Raw genomic sequence first — 25,615 nt, 5'->3', positions numbered from 1 at the left:
CTCTTGCTGTCTAAGAGAAGACCACCTGTTACTGTGCACAGTTTATCTTTTGTATTGCAACTCCATTTAGTTTAGATTTTCGTATGAACTCGTATAATTCTTTCTAATCAGAAAGTATTGTAAGTGACTGTACAGAATATGCCGTCTCATCTATTTCTCGATGTCTCTCAAATGCTAACATTATTTTACATTTAATATCTTACAAGCTGAGAAAAACATTTGTCATTAAAATTAGCTAAACTTTAAAATGCCTTATTTTCGTTTTCGTTTTTGGTTTTTGGGGTTTCTCTCTCTCTCTCTCTCTCTCTCTCTCTCTCTCTCTCTCTCTCTCTCTCTCTCTCTCTCTCTCTCTCTCTCTCTCTCTCTCTCTCTCTCTCTCTCTAAACCTAATATTAGTACATGTATATGGCTTGATCTTCAAACACATTTTCTAGATTTTTGAAGGAACTTACTTTGTTGATGTGTACTGGTAAAACAAAATCTACCAAAACAAATCAGCCAAATGGAAGTCAGAAGAAGTAATAAAATCCAATATGGCGGATTGGTCAGTGATTAGAAGCTTGTTTTTCTTAAAAATTGTGTACCATATCCCCATTAAATGCATTATTTGTGTATATGAATTATTTTTATTTATTTATAGTGTTTTAAAAAATGGCAAAACAATTCAGGACAGTTCCTCTGTGTTAGGACAAAGTCCAAAGGATGTTTCAACAAAATAGTGAAATAGCAACTTTTTCATATTTGACGAATTTTTTTAATGTGTTTTGTTTCTCTCTGGGGGTTTTCAGGGCACAGCGGAGTGAACCAACTAGGGGGAGTGTTTGTGAACGGCAGACCCCTTCCGGACTCCACGAGACAGAGGATCGTAGAACTTGCACACAGCGGAGCGCGTCCTTGTGATATTTCGAGAATCCTCCAGGTTTCAAACGGGTGTGTCTCCAAGATCTTGGGACGCTATTACGAGACGGGGTCGATCCGGCCCAGGGCTATTGGAGGGAGCAAACCCAGGGTGGCCACCAATGACGTGGTCGGACATATTGCAAAGTTCAAACGAGAGTGTCCGTCAATTTTCGCGTGGGAAATTCGAGACAGGCTCCTTTCAGATGGCGTCTGTAACCAAGAAAATATACCAAGTGTAAGTATATTGTTTTTAAAGTTGCAATATCTTGAGTTTTAGTTAGTATGCTTCTCTTAAAGCTGCAATCTCGCATATTTTAAAATTCATATTCTATATAAAAAAAAAAAATCATATTCTATCGTTATAAAGGACCTTCATTTTAATTTTGTTGTTACACGCCATTTTTCGATATCTTTTGGCTAAAATCGCTAAATTAAGTGAAATATAACATATTTTAAACCTCAAAAGCGGGTCGCATTTCTATTGGGTTTTGCTTGTTTTGTTTTTTGTGGGTTTTATAAATAGATTCAAAAGCATGGTGACAGAATCGTGTGTAGGCGGTTGTCCACAACCGTTGATAGCGCCAACACACGAGTTTATTAAAACTTTAGTTATATTTGTATTTGCTTGAGTAAATGATGTAAAGTGAGATTGTAGCTTTACGACTAGATGCTAGTTTACCTGTAGTTGTGTTTTAATACAGCCATATAAATACACAGAAAACAATTCCTTGTAAAGGTAGGCTGAAGTATAGTCTGTTATTTTATGTTTTATTTTTAAAACTGAACTATAAGTCCCAGATGTAAAATGTAAAATGTAATACCAGTAGTACCATAGTAATACACTTATTAGTGAGTTTTATGTTGGTGGAGATTTTTGTTAGGTTGGGGTTGTTTTTTTCGGGGGGGGGGGGGGGGGGGGGGGGGTGTTTTGTTTTTGGGGGTTTTTTTGTTTGTTTTTTGGGGGGTGGGTGTTATTGGTTGTTTGTTTCTTTCTTTCTTTCGTTTGGTTTGGTTTTGTGGGGGTTTTTTCTTTCTTGTGTATTTGTTTTCTTTTGAGGGGTTGGGGTTTGGGGGGGGGGGGTTGGGGGGAAGTTGTATGGGGTGGATGCACGTTGGGGGTGTACATTTTGAGGTTGCGGAAGGGGTTTCTTCTTCTTTTTTATTTTATTTATGTTATTTTAGGTATTTAATTTTTATTATAGTCTTTGGTATTGTTTAAGGGCGGGACGTAGCCCAGTGGTAAAGCGCTCGCTTCATGCGCGGTCGGGCTGGGATCGATCCTCGTCAGTGGGTCCATTGGCTCCAGCCAGTGCACCATGACTGGTATATCAAAGGTCGTAGTATCTGCTATTCTGTCTATGTGATGATGCATTATAAAACATCCATTGCTACTAATGGAAAAAAGTAGCGGGTTTCCTCTCTAAGACTTATATGTCAGAATTAACAAAGGTTTGACATCCAATAGTCGATTATTAATAAAGCAATTTGCTCTAGTGGTGTCGTAAAAAAAAAGAAAAAAGTTTGGTATTGTTTAGGTGGGTTTATTTATTTATTTATTTTTACTTTGTTTTCATTTAATATTTATTTGTTATTTGTTATTTTTATTATTATTATTATTATTATTATTATTATTATTATTTATTATTTATTATTATATTTTATTATTTTCTTTTCTGTCCATTAAAAAACTGCACTAAAAAAGAACAAGAAAAAACCCTGCTTCACACTCTAAGCTGAATATTTTGTTAAACAAGAAATGAAGTAATTATTTTTGTGAAGAAAATGTGCTGAAATATGATTTACATCTTTTGGGTCACAGATGTCGCAGCCAATTGAAATAAGGTGTCAGAGCGTGTCACGTGACTAGACGTCACACTTTTCGACTCCAAAAACGCTTCCAGCTACTAAGACGTGTTAAATCATTATGACCAATAAATCATGACTAATTTAACATGGTAAACGTGACAATTTCGTTTTGTGAAATTTCAAATCATTTTCGTGCGACAAATGAGGCAGAATATTTATCGCTTTCGTCAATAATGTCGAGTGTTACTGAATGCGGTACATGTATACTATATACGGTATGTACGTACGTACGTACTTAGGTATGTTTGTACGCATGAAAGTATATCAACAAAATACCGTAATTGTAAATATATAGAAACTATCAGTTCAGATATTGCTTTGTTTATTTGTTGTAGTTCGGATTGGGGGAGGGGTATTGTATGTTTTGATTGTTGTTGGGATTTTTGTTGTTGGGGTTTTTTTTGTGTTTTTTTCGGAGAGTGGGTGTTTTGTTTTGGGTTTTTTTGTTTGTTTTGTTTTTACCGTTTTTTGTTTGTTGTGGGGGTTTTGTATATTTGTTTGTTTCTGTTTTGTTTTGGGAGGTTGTTTTACATTTTTACTTTCTTTTTTTTTCTTTTTCTTTTTCTTTTTCTTTCTTTTTTTTTGTGGAGGAGGGTCTAGCAAGGGGGTTCGAGTTAGCAACTGTGCATCCTCCTTCTAAATAGCGCCTTCTCTTTTGTAACTGTGATCACGTGCATGTTTTACAATGTTTTGTACTGAAAACGTACTTTGCCAAAAGAGTAGCTTATGTGGTACTTTTTTCTGACATCATGATTAGTCATAGCGCATGCCGTATATTTACAAATAGCTCCTAATCTCATTTTAAAAACATAATATAGAGTGCATATTATCCCAAAGCTATAGGAGCAAGGTACTTTATTAAAAAAGGCAACTTATGTGGTAACGTTTTTTTTAGCATAAAAGTTTTAATCTCGTGCAATAGCTTCCAAATGGCGCCCTGTCGCCTGTCACTTTGGTTACATGATGTACGGTACCTATTTTACAAAACTATCGCAGTAAGGTACGCTTAGAATATCTTACGCGTTATTTAGTAGAATCCACAGTGGGGCTGACTAAAAGTAATTGCAATTATATTCTTCAAAGACAATCCACTGACAAAACAGAAATATACCGCAATACACCTTCACGTACGTGCTAAAACAAATGTTGGCGTTTACCAACTCAGGTAAATTAATGGTTACAGGTGTACGGAAAAACGAAAAGTCATTATTGTAGGTTAGAGGCATGCAGCAATTCAACATGTGTGGCGAGGAGTAGCCCAGTCGTAAAGCGCTCGCTTGATGCGCGGTCGGTTTGGGATCGATCCCCGTCAGTGGGCCCATTGGGCTATTTCTCGCTCCAGCCAGTGCACCACGACTGGTACATCAAAGCCGTGGTATGTGCTATCCTTTATATGGGATGGTGCATATAAAAGATCCCTTGCTGCTAATCGGAAAGTGTAGCCCATGAAGTGGCGACAGTGGGTTTCCTCCTTCAATATCTGTGTGGTCCTTAACCATATGTCTGACGCCATATAACCGTAAATAAAATGTGTTGAGTGCATCGTTAAATTAAAAAACATTTCATTTCAATCCAACATGCAGTTGCTAAAGGAAACATTCATATATATATTTTTTAAATCTTGTATGTCTTTGTCGTCCTAATATTTCACTAGGTTGAAAACAGGTTTTGTTTCTTAGTCATTGTTGTGTAACGAGTAACGTTTTTATAAATAATCTTACAAGTTTTAATATTTCTACTGAAATAAGTTAAATTAGTAAATCATATTTTTAAATTGGGGGTGGGGGTATATACTAATTGAAAAAAAAAACATGTGGCCGAATTTACAAAGCGTGTTTATGTCTTACGTGTGTGTAACTACATACATTTACATACATTTACAATGCTTAAACACCTGCGTTTAAAAAAAAAAAAAAACAAAACAGGCTTCGTAAATTTGGCTCGTGGTGTTTCAAAATCATTGCACGTTTCTTAGCAGATTTCACTAGATGGTTTTATTTTTACTTTATGAAATGTAGTTTTGAAGAAAAAAAAAATGTTTTCAAAGTAAGTGAAATGGTGTCACATATTATGTTGAATAGTAAACCAAAACAATACCAAACATTTCTTTAATTATTCTATAATTACTGCGGAATATGAATAAATAATGTAATTTGAAAATGACATCAGCAGTTTTTGAGCTTGTTATTGGGGTAGCGCGTGGACGTGTGAAAATCGGTTTGTTGCGCACTGAACTAATAAACGAATGGTCACACCTCTGTAATCTTGCTTCAAAGTCACGCCGGTATTTGCCTGGTCAAGAAAAGGGAACGGGGAATCGTATTATCTCCTCTAGAAAAGCCCACAGCGGGAATTTCTTCTTAGGAGCGCCTAAACTATGGAACCCCTGTCGCGCCACCTTTCATTACAACTGTGTATTTGGGAACGTATCTGTTTCCCCCATAGTCCTTATTTCGGAGACATCAAAGATACAATTCCAATGGCTTCATAACTATCCACAGACGCGAGGCATTTGTGAATGTAAAGGATATTATATTTAACATGTTTTGTGATGAAATTGCTTCTTTTTCGCCAAGTACCCCTCTGAGCGATTCAGTTCGATTCGGGAGAAGGGTTCCGAAATAATCCAGCCTTCACGGACCGTAAACTTCACAGTTGGATTCGAGTGAGCCAGAGAGTTATAAAACGCTGCTCCGGCCGCCATTAAATCTTCCAGACCTTTTCGCTCGCTAACGATTTCATAAAAAGTTTTATCTGCCTAGGTATACGTTATCGCTATTAATTCGCCTCTTTGGACGCTTTGAGAATTTTAACCTGCTGGGCGAGGGTTCGTAGTAAACTTATTACAGGTAGATTCTGCTCGTGTAAAATCTTGTTTTGAATACGGCGATGCTATAAACGTTGCCTGGAATGCCATTCCCTACCCGTGTGTAAATGTGTAAAATTTCAATTCGGTTAAAATTAATACAGCTGTTTCCAGTTAAACATCCCAACGACCAGGATCAAAAGCAGATATATACGCAATCGTAAAATAATAATGTCTTTTTTTCTCACTTTATTTATTCATAAATTCGCGTATACTAACAAAATCGGCATTTTTTCGCCTTTCCCATGGTGTTATTGAATATTTTAAAAAATCCCTTGATCACTACAAAGAAAACAGAAGTTGAAAACAAACTATTAAAACATGTCTGTAATTTAGTTATTGTTATTTGGCATAACTTTATTAAATGCGTGTATACTTAAAAAGCGTGGAAGTATTTTGGGGTCCCCCGCAAGTTTCCCGTGTTCCTGAATCTGGACCAAAATTCTTGTGAATACCGTTACAATAAACAAAAATTGTTTTTAAAAGAATAATGTAAAACATAATTTTTAAAATATGATCAGTTATCTTTATTGTTCTTTATTTATTCAATAAATGACCATAGTTTGACACCCAATAGCCGATGTATTTTTCGTACTGGGTTGTCGTTAAACATCTATTCTATTCTATTCTATTCATAAATGTGCCAGTATTAAAAGAAAACTACGGTAGTTTTGAGTTTTGTTACTCTTTCCGAGTCGTTCATAGATGTATAATATACTTGGTCACCACTGAAAATATGCTCACTTTATTAAAACCTCGTATATGATGTTAAAAAAATTGCTTTCACTTTAGTCAAATTCTTTGGCTTGCGAAATCAGCTTGCGGTGGTTAATAAGCAACAAAATCTCACGTTCAGGTTTTTTCCCCCGTCTTTAATTTTATGTTCGTGAACGAAATTGAAAATTAGTATAAATCCCCAGTAAAACCGATTTGCTCAGGGACGGAATTACAACGTCTGTAGCAAGGGGAGACAATGCGGCTCGCTCGAGCCGTAAGAAGATCTAAGGATGAATTTAGTTCGGGGCCAGGTAAATTTAATTATCCTTAAAATTTGCACTTGGAATATGCATTCATTTCGGGCATTAGCTGTGTTCAGGTGCCTCCAGAGCCATAGACTATTAGATTGACATCGCGATTAAATTGAGGGTGAGATAGATTAATTTGGCGTTCAGTCGTGAGACGTCTCCCTGGGCGACGGCTTCAGCTGATGTGTTTGTCAGTTTCCTATATCGCACTTGTGTGTGTGTGTGTGTGTATTTGTCCTGAGCGTCTTGCAGAAGTTTAGCCATCCATACATCCCAACTGTCTATCTTTCTGTAGCCATCACTTTGGTTTTCTCGCTCTTTATCTATTTTTCTGGCTTTATCTGTGTACTTTTCTGGCTTTATCTGTCTATTTATTTTTGACTTTATGTCTCTTTATCTGTCTATTTATTTTTGACTTTATGTCTCTTTATCTGTCTATTTTTGTGGCTTTATCTGTGTACTTTTCTGGCTTTATCTGTCTATTTATTTTTGACTTTATGTCTCTTTATCTGTCTATTTATTTTTGACTTTATGTCTCTTTATCTGTCTATTTATTTTTGACTTTATGTCTCTTTATCTGTCTATTTTTGTGGCTTTATCGTTCTCCGTTTCCCTGTCTCTTTCTTCTTTTTTTGTTTTGTTTTTGTTTTGTTCTTCTTTTCCTCTTAATCTCTCTTAATTTTTCTGACTTTATTTTTTACTTCCTTCTTTGTTTTTCTCGTCTATTTGACTTTCTCTGTCTCACTCTCTCTTTCACTCACCTTCTCTCTCTCTGTCTCTGATCTCTCTCTCTCTCTCTCTCTCTCTCTCTCTCTCTCTCTCTCTCTCTCTCTCTCTCTCTCTCCTTTTTTCATTGATCATCTTTCCATCATTTCGTCTGCATTATTTTCTGTTGCTCTCTCTCTCTCTCTCTCTCTCTCTCTCTCTCTCTCTCTCTCTCTCTCTCTCTCTCTCTCTCTCTCTCTCTCTCTCTCTCTCTCTCTAACTGTCTTTCTTTCTTTCGCTTTCTCTCTCTCTCATTATCTCTTTGTCTTTCTTTCTTTCTTTTTCTCACTCTCTCATTATCTCTCTCTCTCATTCTCTCTCTCTCTCTCTCTCTCTCTCTCTCTCTCTCTCTCTCTCTCTCTCTCTCTCTCTCTCTCTCTCTCTCTCTCTCTCTCTCTCTTCAAGAACATTTTTGCTGTGTGACAAATGTTTAAAAGAGATGACAGTACAATTGCTAACGTACGGAGGATTGTTTTGCATAAATCTCCACACTCCTACACGCTGATCTCGGCGTAAAATCACAGTTTGCCGTCAGACTCGGGAGGCGAGGGACATTGAGATTCCCTCGTCTATAGTTAACCTGTCATCGAGTTGTCCTGGAAAGAGAAAATCTTCCTCCCAGTTCCTTTAATTGCAGTTCCCATAGCAATTACCTCATGGGAAACTGCTTCCGCCCTCAGGCGCATTCACGGATTCCCAGCAAAGAGGCGAGCATCTGAAATATCTTTCAAACGAGTTTGACACCTACATGGTTTAAATAAGTTTTGTTTACTCAGTGGCAATTGCATGTTAAAATTACATTTCGTGTCTTAGTGTGAGGGCACTGAATCAGTCAATAATAAATCATCTATGAAATTATGCATATTATGTTTATTTTGTGATAATATTATCCTTGTTAATTTGAAGTCTGGACTATACCGGAAAGTACCGAATCGTGGCCACCAATTGCTATATTTATAATATTACCACTATGGTATATTTGAGGCAGCTAGACACACTGAAGGATAACTATATAAACATTACATTACACAGGGTTTTTTTTTTTTTTAACGGCCTTGGTTTGTTATTTTATTAATACACATGCACGTGCGTTTCTGTGTGAATAATTTTAGTAAAATATTTTACAAATTATATTGTTATTGCATGATTGAAATTGTGTGTTTAATGACTTTAAAATTATTGACTAAAATATCCCTAGACTAATTTCTATAGTAATATGATTTAAGGGCTTAATAATTGCGGTTTTTTATGGTTTTGATGAAAATACAAAAGTATCTTCTTAGGAAACAGATTAATAAAACAAAGACCCCGTATCAGTTTCTTTGTCCTTGTACTTCCAAAGTCTTTATTCATTTTGTGGAAGGAAAACATCGTGGCATTGTTAATGTGTTCCGTGCTACTTAATGCCTTATTTTGTTTTAGATTTAATAACGTTTACAAAGGCATAGTTGGGCAAATCGTTATCAAGTAGTTTGCAAAATACTCGCAATTGTTTTGTTTCTGATAGCTCGAAAGCTAAAACTTTGTGCGAGACCAAACCGCCTTTTATTTTCCACCGATATGCTCCTGCGCACCTTTTGAAATATTAATTAATACTTGACGCATCTGGGAGCATTTTTCTTCAAAAATCAAATCCTCGCTGCATGAGTGAACAATTTTCCAACTGACTGGACATCTCTACTCGCTCTCCCACTCATTTGCATCTCTCTTTCTTTGTGCGTTGCCGAAAAGTTGGCCTTAATGTTCATTTAGCTCGAAACCTCCACTGCCTCTTGCAGATAATAAACGTCACAGATTTATTAAATCGTGAAAGAAACCATTTTTAGCAGAGGAAAGTGTAGTTATCTGGCCAAAAGAAGCACGCATCAGTGAACATTTAACTGTCTTCGATACCGTTAAAAGTCCAAAGTCTTGAGATGGATGTGCGTCGACAAATCAACCGAGGACCGAGCGCTAAAGGACTCTCTTAAAGCAGGTTTCCTGAGAAGTAAAAGGAATATCTGCGTGATTCCCACATCCACTCGCGAAGGGGCCCATTTTTCGGGAACTGATTACCTCATGAGACTCACAAAAGACTCCATTCTTTTTCTTTTCTTGTATTAGGATTTTTCCTCCACTGGGGTTGCAGCACCCTTAGCAATTACTTCCTGGAGTATAGGCTTTTCCTATATGGTTCAAGGTGGTAGGAAATTGGCGCGAAAATGCATGTCCTCGTCGTGGTCTCGCGCGTTTGACAGGTAGCTCGTTAGCAACGATAAAAAGACAAAGTGTAGAGGCAGAGTCCGGCTTGGCTCGCCATCCGTCGTTTAGTCTTTCATCAAACTCAAAGACGGCGGAAGGGGAAAAAATGAAGCTCATTTATTAGATCTCGGAGATGAGTAAATTTTGTTGGATTCTGAATAAGGAAACTAATTACTGCGGAACTGCTCCCCGTGCCTAATGGCCGCGGTTCGATCTGTCAGAAAGCACTGGTAGTTTCAGTCACTGCATTGTAACATGTATCAATCAAAAACAGCAAGGGTCACCATGGTTACAATCTTATCTCTGTACAAGTTAAATCCCCCAATAAACATTTTATAAACTGGGGGTTTTAGCATACAAGACAAACATTGTGTGAAAATTTCACAAAGTAGTGTTGTGACTGGTTGTGTTCGAGGTTGGGGCTGGAATACTAATATTTTCAAAAATGGCATCATAGCTCATCACAGCTGGAATCAGAATCTAATGATATTTTAAAGTATCACTACGACTATGGTATAGGTTTCTTGTTTTGGTTACGGGGTGGGGTGGGTGGAATGGGGTGGGACGGGGCTTATTTACGAATAAGCGCCTAATTTCTTAAATGCTTTGAAAAAGAAAATGGACTTATTCCAAGACATCAGCCTATATCCGGTCAAATATTATACATTTTGGAAACATGGTTACTTCATAAAAGGCAATTAAGTACGTACAGTTCGCTCTTTGGCCCAAAAAGATGCTTATAATAGAATTTGCTGCTGATTAAAAAAGTGCTACATATGGTGACAAAAAGATTCTGTCACTAGTCCATAGAACAAACCATAGGCGTACGAGCTCCCATCTTTGTAAGGGGGAGGGGGGGGGGGGGGCAGGCTGGTTTTTATCCGAATTAAACGAAAATGCCCGAATATGGATAACAACATTTATTCATATTAACATTGCTACTAAATAGCTATATAGGGCTGCAAACGAATCACTACGCATTTTGACATGGATTACAACTAATTTAAAGGGTAGAATGATGGAAATACATGGTAAAAAGATCTCAGGTTAGCAGCGCATTTTCCCCGAATATCTCTATAATTTTTGCCCGAATTTGAGGTTTTGCTCCAGCACTAGGGGGGCCCTTGACCCCTCTGCCCCGCACCACCCCTTGTCTCATACGCTTATGATTCAAATGTTGTTGTTCACATAAATTAAGTAATGCGCTTAACTAGAGAGTCGTTACTCGCGCATTTCTGTATTTCCATGGCCCTTGTTTGTGTATGATGTATTGCGTGTCCGGTCAGCTCGGGTCGGACTGTGGTACCTCCAGGCGATGCGGGTCTTAGGTCACGTGTTCAACGATTCCATAACGCCCGCCTGCCAGGTGTCAAAAATGCCACAATATATTACTGTCAGGTGTGTAATTTTTGTACCGCCTTGTTATGATATCACTGTCCATCGGAAAATAATTGTTCCACGTCGCAGATATAATGTGTACGTCTTCGTGAAATTACCAGCAGTTTGAAGAATATAATGTTCTGTTAGCAAGTCGTTTAAAGAGCCTGAACCGTTAATTGTATTGGTTAAGCCATCGGACTTAAGGCTGGTAGGTACTGGGTTCGCCTTCCGGTACCGGCTCCCACCCAGAGCGAGTTTAGTTTAGAAGTCTCTCTCCCTAACCACTAACAACTAATCACTAACCTACTGGCCTACTGACCTGGATAGACGACTTAGATAGCTGAGGTGTGTGCCCAGGACAGTGTGCTTGAACCTTAATTGGATATAAGCACAACAATAAGGACTGGCCTTTAGAAACCACACCACCGTTGCAGCCAATCTGTTCCATTAAAAAGAGTGATCTTTTCCTTTTATTTTGTTTTGTTGGAATCAGAATTGATTTGACTGTTACGTCATGCAGTGTTGTAAAGGGAACCAACGCCCATAATTACGGTGTAAATCAGGGTTCATTCCTGCATCTATAACTAAATGCCATATTATGTACTGTATAGCCCGCATACCGAGTTTTAATGAGAGTTGCTTCTCCTTTTAAACCCATTGACGTTGAGAGTGCTAATATTTCAAACTCTAGGCGGCGCTCTTTTTCTAGAATGACGTCACATGGATTATTCTTTTCTTCAAGGTAGAAAGTTTTTAGATTAAAAAAAAAAATGTTATGCGAGATGGCATGGGTTTAAAACTGTACAGTATGTTTTGGTATGAATTTTAACTTTATTGATTATTACATGCCGATTCCTCGGTTCTCTTTTTAACGCAAATGGACCCTAAATAAGCTTATGTTCGTATGCTTGGTTAGGTATAAACACTAATGGCGAGATACCTCATTGACTTAAGAGTAAAATCATCAGCCCTACGACTGAAGGGAAGTTATGTCCTCTGCATCGACCTGTTTTTCATTAACCACTATCAACTATTAACCCCTGTCCCCATCAGACAGCACAGTTAGCCGATGTGTGTGTGTGTGTGTGTGTGTGTGTGTGTGGTGTGTGCGTGCGTGCGCGCGCGTGTGCGTGTGTCCTTGTGTGTCTGTGTGTGTTCATGACAGCGTGCTTGAACTTTAAGAGTAAATAAGTACGAAACTATTTTTGTTTGCTGTTCCCTAACATTCTAGTTGCCACTCCAGTCCCACGAAGGCAGAATGTGTTACTACTCTGCGTGTGCTAGTATTTCGGCGCTTGGCGCCAAAGCGTAGCATTTGATGGAGGAACCGTATCCCAATTACAAGTCTTAAACAAGCAGACACGTCTTACATCTAATACTAAATTCATCACAGAGTCCATAAACGTTAAACTCTGGCCACTCGGGTGATAATTCATTGCCAGAAACAGGACAAGACTGGTGTGTAATGTGTGTCACCAACACAGAACGGATTACAAATATGTAGAGAGATATGATAGGATTGTTTAGTAAATAGATTCATTACACAAATGCACATATATATGCGCAAAAAAAGGAGATAAATAAGTTAATTCATTATAGCATTATATATAGTATTACCACAGTTAATACAAATGTCTTTATATCTATATGTCCATCTGTCAGTTTCCTATCGTCTGCTTTTACTGCTGATGCTGCTACTATTACTATTATTGTTACTACTACTGTTACTACTACTGCTGCTACTGCTGCTGCTGTTACTACTTCTGCTGCTGCTGCTGCTGCTGCTGTTACTACTATTGTTGCTGTTGCTGCTGTTGCTGCTACTAATATTGTTGCTGTTGCTGCTGCTACCACTATTGTTGCTGTTGCTGCTGCTGATGATGATGATGCTGCTGCTACTACTACTACTACTGCTGCTGCCGCTGCTGCTGCTACTACTACTACTACTATACTACTATAATATCTATAGTAATAATAGTAGTGAAGTACAAGTAGTCGGTGGTTTTATACTAGTGTTACATAAAACGTTTTTCTCTCCTGTTATCATTATTCTTCTTATTTTGCAGGTTTCCTCCATTAACCGGGTGCTCCGAAACCTATCAAGTGAAAATCAGAAAGTCATGGGTCAGGGTACGATGTACGATAAGCTGGGGTTGCTGAATGGTCAGGGCTGGCCCAGGGCGAACCCCTGGTATACCCCGAGTCCTGTGATGCATGGCGGTTTAGGAGGACCCAGTGCTTACTCGGTTCATCAGGGAAGCTCACCCATGATACCCGAGAAGAAAAATAAATGTAAGTAGAGTTTCTTCTTTTCTTCTTTTCCTTATAATTCTCCAATATACTGCCCGGAAATGTCCAGTGTCTCTTGTAGATATGTACATAACTCTGCCAGCTTTCTGAAACGCTGTTGTTGTTGTTGACGGTGACGTTATTTGATGATACCCCCACACGTGTTCGATGGGATAAAGGTCTGGATGTATGGCTGGTCATGGTGACGGGTTGATGTTTTGTTACTGCGTGTATGTGTCACTCCATACTTATTCATATTTGATTTAAAATGTCCTTATCTTATATCCTTATCTTAGATTTTATGGGGGTTTTCTCTTCTTTCTTTCTTTTTGTTTTCTTTTCTTTTGCATTATTAAAAAATTGGTATTATTTCTTTTGGCTTTTTTCTTCCTTAGCTGAAATAAAGACAAGTTTTAGATTTACTCTAAAATGCTTATAAAAACGCATGTAAAATCCCTCGCATTAATATAGTATTGTTTTCTGTGGAAAACTGATTGTAACATAGTTCTATGAACCGAGTTCACTGTATATTAGGTGTTTTAAAAACGAAAGCAAGAAGAGGAGATATTTTTAGTTTAAACATTGCATAACGAAAAGCCCTTTTAATCGCCATGTTTTTACAGCTTTTGGAGGTTTCATTTCATTGGGTGCAAATTGAATGCCATTACTGGTACTTGTACATCGCCGTATTTCTGTCATTTTTAAGCGCACGTTATTGACAAAAACTCAATGAACGTTGTTTTGATTCTGTGCTACAGTTAAAGAGTTATGTAATTTCTAATCAAGTCTTATTTGAAGTCCACCATCTTGCAAAGGTCATGCAGGTGTCACTGCTTTCTGACTTCCGGTTTGCTGTTGGTTACATTGAGCCGCCTGTGGACCGGAACTATATAAATGCGCACGCGCTTCGTTTCTGTTGCTCCAGTGGTGGAGATTTTTCTCTATACTCATTTATATTTATGTTCGTTTATTTATAATGTTGACATTTGCTCCCATGGACTCGCACCTCAGTTTGTTTTGTTTTCGGTTGACGACACCAGAAGAGCAAATTAATCATCGGCTATTGGATGTCAAACATTAGGTAATTCTGACACGTACTCATGAGAGGAAATATTTCCATTGGCAGCAAGGGATCTTTTATATGCACATTCCCATAGACAGGAAAGCACATACCACGGCCTTTTACCATTTGTGGTGCACTGGTTGGAACGAGAAAAACACCATCAATTGAATGGATCCCCCGATGCACCTTAGTTATATATGAATATGTTGGCTGCTTTTCCCACGACATTGATTAATGATCAGTGGTTATTGGAAGAGAAGAGCACTCATTGTCGTAGGACAGATACCGCGCAACTGAGGCCAATTCAGTGGTCTCACGCCTTCCTTTTGTCTCTTAACATGGACTTCAAGGTTTGAGTGCACGAGAACTATCTTGTTGTCTCAACTCCCTTTTTTCATTACTTGGACTTAAGGACATATGTACGCGAGGACTACTTTGGGAACAGGAGGGTCTGTGTTTGAAAATATACCAAAATTGAATAAACTAATTAAACACCGAGGTCATTGTAGCGGTCCGACGACTTCTGTTTTTTCTTCTTGACTTGTACTTAAGGGCTTTAGTGCGCGATGGTTGTATTGTAGTCTCACACCTACCTTCGTCTTGACGTGGACTTGAGGGCTTGGATGCTTGAGGATTAGATTGTGGTCTCACACATCAGTTTTTCTTCTGCTTCTATTTCTGATTCGTCTTCCTCCTCTTCCTCATCTTCTTCTTTGATGAGGGCTTGAGTGCGCGAGGTTTATTTTGTGGTCTCAAACACCTCTTCGTTTTCTTGAGGGCTTGTAGGCTTCAGGACTATTTTGGGACTTACAACTCTCTTCTTCTTCGTCTTCTTCGTCGTTATCTTCTGCTACTATTTCTTCTTCTTTCATCTTCTTCTATTTCTTATTCTACATTTTCTTTCATAAGGGCTTGCTTGCATGATAATTATTTTGTGGTCTCACAATTCTCTTCTTTTGCTTGGGGACTAGGGACTTTGAGGACTATTTTGTGGTCTCACACCTCCCTTTTTGTTCTTGTTTTTCTTCTTCTTCTACTACTACTACTACTTCTTGTTCTACCTTTTATTTCATGATGACTAGGATGCATGAGGATAAATTTATGGTCTCACAATTCGCTTCTTTTTCTTGGGGACTTGAGGACCAGTTTGTAATGTGACACCCCCCGCCCCTTCTTCTTCTTCTCCTCCTCCTCCTCCGTTTACTTCTGCCTCGTGAAGGCTCGGGTGCGCCAGGTTTTATCTTGCGGACGGGAAGTTCTATTTGCAAAATAGAAATATAAAAAAAACAGTACAAATTAATCAAACTGCGTGTAGCAACAAGCGCCGGCATAAAACACACTCCGTGCGCTACTCCATTAATGCGACCCGACGAGAGGTGACAACCGCACATTCAGCAGCCGTACAATTGAATATTTTTGTTATTGGAGCGGATGACTTTTACTTTGGGTGAAAAGCCTCTCTCTCATTGTCGAATGTCGTCGAAATGTCTGGGCCGTCATTGTTGCGCAGTTCTTAATCCGCACTCTGGTAAATATGGCTAAAAAAGAAACGATTAAAGCTGCTACCTCAAGTGGCCGAAGCCCATTCAGGGGAAGCCTTTGGTCTTCGCTTGCAGGCTGGCGACCATTGAAACAGAGGATAAATATGTTTAGTAGTTTTCAACACCTAATCGTTTCTTTCCAATGCCCAGGAATAGAGTGTGAGGCAACACTATGCGCTATTTATCGACAGCAGCTATGGGTAGGGAATTTATTTGGAAAATTTATTTTATAAAGAATCGCCGAACAGAAGTAAGGGTTGAGTACACCACGGATTAGCGAAATGATGCACGGTGGGGGGAAAAAGTCATTGGTGTCGAAAGGAAAAGGATATTGGTTTAAGAACACCTCAGCAAATGATTTAATCAGAGGGTATTAGTGTGTGACAAGTTGCATTTGTGATACTTGGTTCTATAGAATGACATAAAAAAAAAGTATGTTGCCGTCTTATAGATTACTCTTTCAAATTGTCAGCAAGGGGTCTTTTATATGCAGTTGACCATACATATACACACAACAACAAACACCCACATTTAAAGACACGTGAGAGAGAGAGAGAGAGAGAGAGAGAGAGAGAGAGAGAGAGAGAGAGAGAGAGAGAGAGAGAGAGAGAGAGGGCGGAGAGGGAGGGAGAGAGTGGGAGAGGGTGGGAGAAAGAGAGAGAGCGAGAGAGAGAGAGAGAGAGAGAGAGAGAGAGAGAGAGAGGGAGAGAGACAGAGTCAGAGACAGAGACAGATACAGCGAGGGAGAAGGAGAGGAGAGAGGGAGGGAGAGGGTGGGAGAGAAAGGGACAAAGAAAGAAAGGCAGAGAGAGTTAGAGAGAGAAATAAAGAGGGAGAGAGAGAGAGAGAGAGAGAAGAGAGAGAGAGAGAGAGAGAGAGAGAGAGAGAGAGAGAGAGAGAGAGAGAGAGAGAGAGGCAGAGGCTGCTATATAATCCTACTCCTACCGAAAAGCATTAAGGAATTTTATATGCATTTTCCCACAATACATAACAGTACAAACTACAGCCTTTGGTGTACCAGTCACGGGGCACTTGTTATGTGTGTGAGAGGGGCACGTGTCCACCAAGGCTGACCGAACCTCACGCGAGCGCTCCACCACCGGGCTACCAGTATATTATATGGATGTCGGCGAGATGAACACTAGATGGTACGTTAGAAATTAACTAACAGTTATTGTTTGCTTATTCTAGATGAATTCCGTCATCAGCAAATACATTCTCTGGTTATTTCAACTCGTATCGGGTTTTCTAAAAAATTCATTAGCCTGCGATTCAGCCAAGGGATTTAAAACAACGTAGAGAATTACTGCGGAGTGCATTATGTTAAAAAACACATCCCGACACCGTGGCCGTGTTTTCCTTTTGTAATTATTGTAAAAGACTCTGTTAATATTTTATTGGAAGCAAATGGAAAATCTGCCATTGTACGTTATCACATCCAGGGGAAAAAACCTGTCTCACGTGTTTTGTATAAAAAAAAAAAAAAAAGCACGCTTGTTGTGCTGTTCAGAGCACGAATTCCCGCGTGCAAGGAATGCGTAATTCACACCCGGACGTTTGAATACGCTAGTAGGATTTATCTCCGTCTTTTTCCACACTTTGTATTTTAATTTATTTATGTATGATATCTGGGTGGATTCATGGCGTTTCCAATAAATGATTAAACATTAATTTATAATGGACTGCGGTTCGTCACTAAATGTGATTTTTATTTCTCCCAGTGCTGGGGTCTCTTGCCCCAGACGGAATCTGATCAAATGGGTAATGAAATTATCTCACATACATAGTGATATTAATTCCTGGGTATTTACATACCTCAATCAATACTAATGAATTGCCTGTTTTTATTTCGATAAAAAAACAAACCCGCTGAATATCTGAGAAGAGAAATCCACCAGTATTACACAGTGGTACGCAGTTGTGTAGGAAACATGGAACCAGTTGAAAATTTCGAGTTAACCAAACTTTAAAACGCATATAATGATATAATGAAAAATAATAGTTATTTCGATATATCAATGCAAATTTTTAAACATGAAATCTGTGGATTGGGTTCCTAAAGCGTAATTTTGTCTCTTTGTGCAAAAAATAAACAAAATAAATAAATATATAAATAATAATAATAATAATACATGTAATATTAAACATAATAATAATAATAAATAAATAAAAACCAACCGTGTGACATTATTAATGGGGCCGAGCACTCGCAAACAGTTGACTGATTTTCATCATATCTTAACTTAGTACCTACTAAGTTCATGTAACTTTATGAAGAAAAAACAGTCTAACAAGCGACCGCGAGCGCTCGACCTCTTGAACACATCTTTGGTAAATAAATAAAACCAGAAACAAAAAATGTTTTCCAATCAATACGACAGCACCTTTAATTAGCAGCTGCAAAATCAGGGGCTTTTAAGATTACTATTATTATATTAATTTGTCACAATTACATCATGTATTTCAAAATTGAGCTAAAAAAAAAATTAATTTTTTTTTTAATGTCCTCTGTATAAATAAGCTCTCCTGTACTAGAAGCTGATGTCTCATTTGGCATGCAATATCTGCATTTGTACAGCGTGTCTTAATAAATGAGTAACTCTTTAATGCGACAGCAGTTTCCTAAACCCCCTGTCGGTAGAATTTCATCCGGGTAATTCCCTGAATCAATACAGTAATTAGATTGCCGGGCCGTCGTCGAACAATACATACCTCTGCAGATGAAATCCGTTTTGCCTATCTTATCTTGTTATTGACAAGGACGCTCATCAGCGCTAATAGGCCCATCAGCTTTGATTAATAAGTGATTTTATTTTCTTTCACCACTACGCCAGTATCTCGCAGCTCGACTAATATTGATAAAGAAGACTTGATCAAAGTTGCTTTGGAAGTGCGACGTCGATCTAAATGTTGTTACGACCTAATGCGATGCGATGGAACTATTTTTTTTCTTTCTTTCTTTCTGTCTTATTTGTATCATGCCGCCAATCGCTTGTTTTAAGTACATTTCATTGATCGCGTAGCGAAATGACGGCAATTTGGTCCGAATTTCATCTCGCGAGGTTTCGCGAGGTCTCGGGGGCTAGCGTCTTTGATTACGTGCACGTGCCACGTGCAGACGATAGATTAAAGTAAATGATTATTTTCACAATCCTTCTTAATGTTTTACCCGCCTTTATTATTGGCTGCTTTGCCGGCATTGCTGTAACGAAACAAATTTGTCAAGTACTAGCCTTTGCGATGACCCCCGGCAGTCGTCGGAATCCGAAACTGCGGCTTCCTGCACGTGAAACAACGTGTGCATTTTCCGACCAGTAATTATCTCCCTTAATTACTGCTCTGTTCGCTATTACGTGTGCGGTTATCCGACGTGACCTTTGACACGTGGTAACCTTTTACGTGCGAGGGGTCCCAGCATTAAATTAATGACGTCTGCAAATGCATCCCATTTGCGCGTGTTCTTGAATTGTGAAAAGTGGAAGATGCAGAAACATGCACAGAGAATCGCAATTCTGCCTTCGACCACACTATGCAAATCATGTGAAAATCGTTCAACAGAAATATATTGCAGATCGGGTCAACCGGTTGGGGCTTTCTTTTGAGAAAATCCCATCGGCTCTTCAGTTCTGTAATGCGATCGCTTACTGCTGGCACGAACCCCTTAAGTCGAATAGAATACCACTCGTACTTTGCATTATGTATACTTAAAAACCAACTGCGCCAGATCCGTGAAAAGTAACCATTATGGTCGTCCTGTGTCGAAACTCGTGTCATTAGCTCAGTAATTATACGTCCTACAATCGCGCCTCTTCCGATTTTAGTTATTTCCCCGAGTACGTATCGTAAATGCTTCTATTGTTGTCCGTATTGATACGTCAGCTGTGGCGAATATACTGATTACATGTTCCTGTAATAATATGTTGCGTTAAATTATTCATTAGTTTATAGTCTGTATCATGTCCATACCGTATACTCTGCAATTATTGTCTTTGCGCGTATGACGATTGCCGCAATTGCTCTAATTGCGGTTCCTAATTATGGGTTGCCACAACGACCCCTGGTGCTTTCTGCACATGGGCTGAACTGAGTTCCCTCGAAGCCGTGTCATTTATTTTGTTTAGCTTGTCACCACTGGAAACAACAGGTTGCATTACGGGTTATTTTTTGTTTGAAACTGTGATCGCATAATTGATGCGCCCTCAAAGGATTCTTTATGTTAATATCTAAACCTCGCGTACAGTATTACGGTTTTATGTCAGAAAACAAATACATACATATTTTTGCTAATTGAATAGTTAAAAGGGGGCATATAGTTTTGGTAAAAAATGGGGTTTTTTTGTTTTGATTTCGTATTCAAGAATGTAGTCGAAAAAGAACAGATTCATAATTCATAACTAAACCTCACTAATCATATTACATCTTTTAAACTATATGCATATGTATTTTTGCAAATTGGTTACTGAAATACATATACCAAAAGGTATTGATACTTTCGATTTTATTTTCATTAAATATGTTTTCAAAGCAGTATATTGTTCTAAACAGGCCGGAAAATGTATTTCATAATCGTTAAATAAACACCTAGTAATTTGGGTTCCAACAAACTAAATTATACTGTGGCGTAGGATTATTACGCCCATGTACTTCACGCTTTTGTTCTTTTATTCTTTTTTTAAACATCAATTATTCTGATCTCCATATTAATTTTAAAATATGGTAATGTGATACACTACATTATCACTTTATGATGCAATTGTATATTTTAATTGCATACGTATGTTTTCTTTATTAACAAAACGTTATGGGCAATTAAATAGCAACAGGCAATAGTGCGCCCTGTTTAACGTTATTCAGACAAAAGAAAAACAGAGTGATGCTCTAGCGCATTATATACAAAAAAACACTGATAAGAACATCTGCAGCAAAGTTGGCGCAATACCAAAATTAATAGCACTTAACTGCGTCAAACTTCGAAATGCCGCGTAATTTTAATAGAGATTTTAATACCAACAAATAGGTAACGTGGTTTACTTTCATTAAGTATTGTCTCACCAAGCTCGTACCTTAATTTGATGTATTAGTAATTTCATTTGAAGTAGTTTGAATGTTCTAGATATTACTGTGTTTGAAATAGGTGCGGGCGCCATTTAAAACCACGGTGACAATGTTTGTGCGGAACTAAGATACAAAATGATGCTTCTTGGTATTATGCCTGAAAACAAAGCCGCTACAAGTGGCAGACCCTAGTTTGAAACTGTGAAAATAGACACTACGTTTGGTTAACCTACAGCCCTGTTAGACAGCTCAGATTCTGGATAAATTTACAACAGAGTAAAACAAGAGTCTGTGACGTTAAAACGGGAAAAATACCCTTTAAAAATAAACTAGAGCTCGCTTTCATAACCGTAACTTTTCAGAGGTACGTGCGTTTTTAGAATTAATTTATATATATATATTTTTATTTAATTTTTTTGTTGTTCATGGAAACATGATATATATATATATATAGATATATATATATATATATATATATATATATATATATATATATATATATATTGTCGTATTATCAACACCAGGGTGACCATAAACACATCGGCTGTACGAAAATGGATATTCTAAACAATACAATTTTGTAAAAATACGCCAATGTGTTTAAAAAGAAGGGTCTGTCACTCGATTAATTCTAATGGTGATATGTTGTTGTATTTTGTATCCATGGCATATTGCATAATACATGTTGCTTGTATGTAGGGGATTTAATAGCGTCGTCATCGTCATCATTATTGTCGTCATCATGATCATCATCGTCATCATAAATCAATTTTAAAGGAATAAGTGTAAAAATATTACTTTAAACACAAAAAAGGTCTAACCTAACGATTTATTAATATGGCAGAAGATAAACATCCTCATAAATGTTGTAAAATCACGTCATATTTTCAGCCACCGATGTAACGTCAGTTATTCCACCCTTACATGTGTATTTGTCATAACACGCCTCTGTAGGCTCTTTGAATAATTAAAAAAAACAATTAGTTTCTGAGCTTTTGTGCATATCTGCGATCTGATAATAAATAAGTTATAAAACTCGCGTGCGTCCCAAACAAAGTGTATGGAGTCGTTAGAGAATGTCATATTCCCTTCGATCTCTCTAGTCATTAAAACAGAAAACCGTTTGTTCAAATGATAAGTGTTGGAAGTGTTAGTTTGAAAATATTTTATATTTAAAAAAATACTTTATAATAAGTACCATAATTTAATCAATATTTCTCTATCTGTCTCTCCCTCTATCTCCCTGTCTCTCCCTGTCTGTGTCTTCCTTTCTTCTCTCGCCAACTGCCTGCCTGTCCGCCTGCCTGCCTGCTTCTCTCGCTCTCTCTCTCTCTCTCTCTCTCTCTCTCTCTCTCTCTCTCTCTCTCTCTCTCACACACACACACACACACACTCTCTCTCCCTCTCTCTGTCTCTCCTTCTCCCTCTCCCTCTCCCACTCTCTCTCTCCCTCTCCTTTTCTTTCTCCCTATCCCTCTTCATCTCTCTCTCTCTCTCTCTCTCTCTCTCTCTCTCTCTCTCTCTCTCTCTCTCTCTCTCTCTCTCTCACACACACACACTCTCTCTCTCTCTCTCTCTCTCTCTCTCTCTCTCTCTCTCTCTCTCTCTCACTCACACTCTCTCTCTCTCTCTCTCTCTCTCTCTCTCTCTCTCTCTCTCTCTCTCTGTATGTCTGTCTGTGTCTCTCTCTCTCTCTCTCTCTCTCTCTCTCTCTCTCTCTCTCTCTCTCTCTCTCTCTCTCTCTCTCTCTCTCTCTCTCTCTCTCTCTCTCTCTCTCTCTCTCTCTCTCTCAACTGGTTAAAAGAAAACAGCTATACTGTTAGCCTTTTTTTTATATATCTTGAGTTATATATACAGTGTATAGTATTTTTTATTACACATCGTTATCACACAATATCTCTGTATTAATGTCTTTGCATACAATATAACTCTTATCTAACGCCCTATCTGTGCTACTACGTATCGATTTGGAGTAATCTGTCTCTTCATCGGTCATTCTAACACTGAATGTGTTAATACGTCCATGCAGGTAGATACAATTATGATCAGTATTACACGCCGAGAGGAACAGGTAACAAAGTGCACTTCGGCCACAGATGAGGCTGGATTTAGCTCAGATGGTAGAGCGTCCGCCTGCGGTACTCAGGTTGTATGATTGAACATCCTCAGTGGACCGATTGGGTTTTTTTCCCCTCCGTCCGAATCCAAAAAAACACAACAACGACAGCACTAGAGGACATTGATCAATTAATCATCGACTACTGGATGTCAAACATTTGGTAATTCTGACATAGAGTGTTAGCAGTGCCTGGTGTATCGAAAGTCGTGGTATATGGCCTCTTTTAAACACTGATCAGTGCATCGTCTCGTTGTTACAGATAACGACAGCAGCAGCGTGGGCTCGCCTGGCAGCACGAGCGATGTGAACGGCGAGAACGATGAACAGATGAGGATGCGGTTGAAGCGCAAGCTGCAGAGGAACAGAACGTCGTTCACGGCGGCACAGATCGAGTCTTTAGAAAAAGGTAATACCCCGACCTGACGTCGTCATCCTCCTCCGTGTAATGTGAACCGTATGTTCATAGACGTGTTCATAGGAATGAGCGATAACGTTGTAAAACATTCTTGTGTAGTGTACTGTATGTATTATAGAATGTATTTTTATAATTCAAGTAATTAAATTCATATTTTTAATTTCATTGTTTGATTAATTTCTCACTATATGTATGTAGGTATGTATGCGCATATGACATTGTATATGTCTATGTGTGTATGCAGGAATGTGCGTATTTATGTATGTAGGTACGTGCGTAATACGTGTGTGTATATGTATGTGCGTAATACGTATGTGTATTTATATGCGTAATTCGTATGTGTGTGTATGTGCGTAATTGATATGTTGTATATGTATTGCGTAATTCGTATGTATGTATGTATGTATGTATGAATGTGCGTAATACTTATGTGTATGTTTGTGAGCAATAGGTATGCATCAAATATGTGTATACGAATTATTATGATAAAAATACTATTAAATACGTTTACATCTAAAATTATGTGGTGTTTTTCTAATTTGTTTCTATTTTTCATTGACAGAATTTGAAAGAACTCATTATCCCGATGTGTTTGCCCGAGAGAGACTTGCTCAAAAAATAGATTTACCGGAGGCCAGGATCCAGGTATGTTGTAATATTAATAACGTTATCATATTCCAATTTAATCATGCTAGCGACATATCCATGGCGAAAACATGGTTTAAGTAATGTTAAATGTTGGAGTCATTATTGATTATTATGCCATCAGGCATCCATAGGTGTTTCAGAATTTGTCACACATAATTTCCTTTTATTTATTTGACTTAATTATGGGAAAAAAGCAAAAGCATCCCATTTCGTTTCACATAAGGAAATAAACATTTATACAAATCTGAACTTTGCCTTCAAAACACATTGCTGCAGAGAGTAATATTATATTTTACATGTACATACTAACTAGATTGTTAATCAGTTATCTTTGAAGTTGTATATATTAAGTGGGGGATTTTAAAATAAAATATTTGCATATTCCTTAATTTTAGGTTTGGTTTTCTAACCGGCGAGCAAAATGGCGTCGTGAGGAAAAGTTACGGAATCAACGTCGAGAGGTTGCGAACGGCGCGACACGTTTACCAATCAACAGCAGTTTTACAAACAGCATGTATCCCTCCATCCATCAGCCAATATCATCCATGACTGACAACTACAGGTTAGTTTAAAAGCTAACTAACATCATGGCTTTTTGTTTTTGTTTTGTTCTGTTGTTTTGTTTATGTTCGTTTGTTGTTTTTGTTTTGTTTTGTTTTGTTGTTGTTTTCTGTTTTTTCTTGTTCTTTTTGTTGGGTTTTGTTTGTTGTTGTTTTGTTTTTTGTTTGTTGGTGGGGGTTTTTTATGTTGTTGTTTTTGGTTATTGGCGGTTGTTGCGGTTCTTGGGGGTGTATTATTTTTGGGGGAGTGGGGTGTATTATTTTTGGTGGGTGTCTTATTGGCATTGCTGAGATTTTTTTAATAGAATAGTCGAATTATAGATGTACATATTTTCCATACATTATGGTGTCATTAAACAAAACAAACTTTAACATTTCATGGCTGTCCCAGTGTTTCCCTTGGACTCTGTTTGATACACATAAATGATTTTAAAACAATAAAATCTTTTAAAATACCAAAAATACAGAGTTGATGTGTTCAGACTAAACAGTTCATTAAACGTTTAATGTTATTTGACAGCTCAGTATATACCCATTGGCGGGAGTAACTCAAACCACTACGTGTCTAAACAACCATTTATCGTAACATATGTTCTGTAAAGCCCTCATGACTACTAAACGTTGACTGATATATGGACATTCCTTGTTGAAATCTATATTCTGGTCAGTCGATGCACTGTGTCACGTTATCTAGAAAAAAGAAACACTGCAAGGTTACATGGAATAAAAGGGATATTCTTCTCAAAGCCACAATGTGTCACAGGCCAGGTCTTCAGATTCGATATCAACCGGTGTATATCTGTCATGTTTTTTGTTTGATGGTGCCGCTTAGTGTGATCCTATCTTAGTGTCCGGTGTATACATGTGTTTGTGTCCCGTGAA

General features: G+C 38.0%; 1 protein-coding gene across 3 annotated transcripts in view; it reads left to right on the top strand.

The window, feature by feature from the left end:
• The window catches only part of LOC121381252 (paired box protein Pax-6-like), a 73,966-nt gene that overhangs the window by 41,772 nt on the left and 6,579 nt on the right, over window positions 1-25,615 (top strand). For all 3 annotated transcript variants that reach the window (XM_041510490.1, XM_041510491.1, XM_041510489.1), the window contains exons 4-8: window positions 789-1,135; window positions 13,110-13,335; window positions 23,370-23,516; window positions 24,088-24,170; window positions 24,569-24,735. In XM_041510490.1, coding sequence (XP_041366424.1) covers window positions 789-1,135; window positions 13,110-13,335; window positions 23,370-23,516; window positions 24,088-24,170; window positions 24,569-24,735 — 970 coding nt within the window. The remainder of the gene's footprint in view (window positions 1-788; window positions 1,136-13,109; window positions 13,336-23,369; window positions 23,517-24,087; window positions 24,171-24,568; window positions 24,736-25,615) is intronic.

Source organism: Gigantopelta aegis, chromosome 9 (assembly GCF_016097555.1).
Source record: "Gigantopelta aegis isolate Gae_Host chromosome 9, Gae_host_genome, whole genome shotgun sequence".
Lineage (NCBI taxonomy): Eukaryota > Metazoa > Mollusca > Gastropoda > Neomphalida > Peltospiridae > Gigantopelta > Gigantopelta aegis.
Note: the sequence above shows the minus strand (reverse complement) of the source record. Positions and strands in the feature narration are given on the sequence as shown.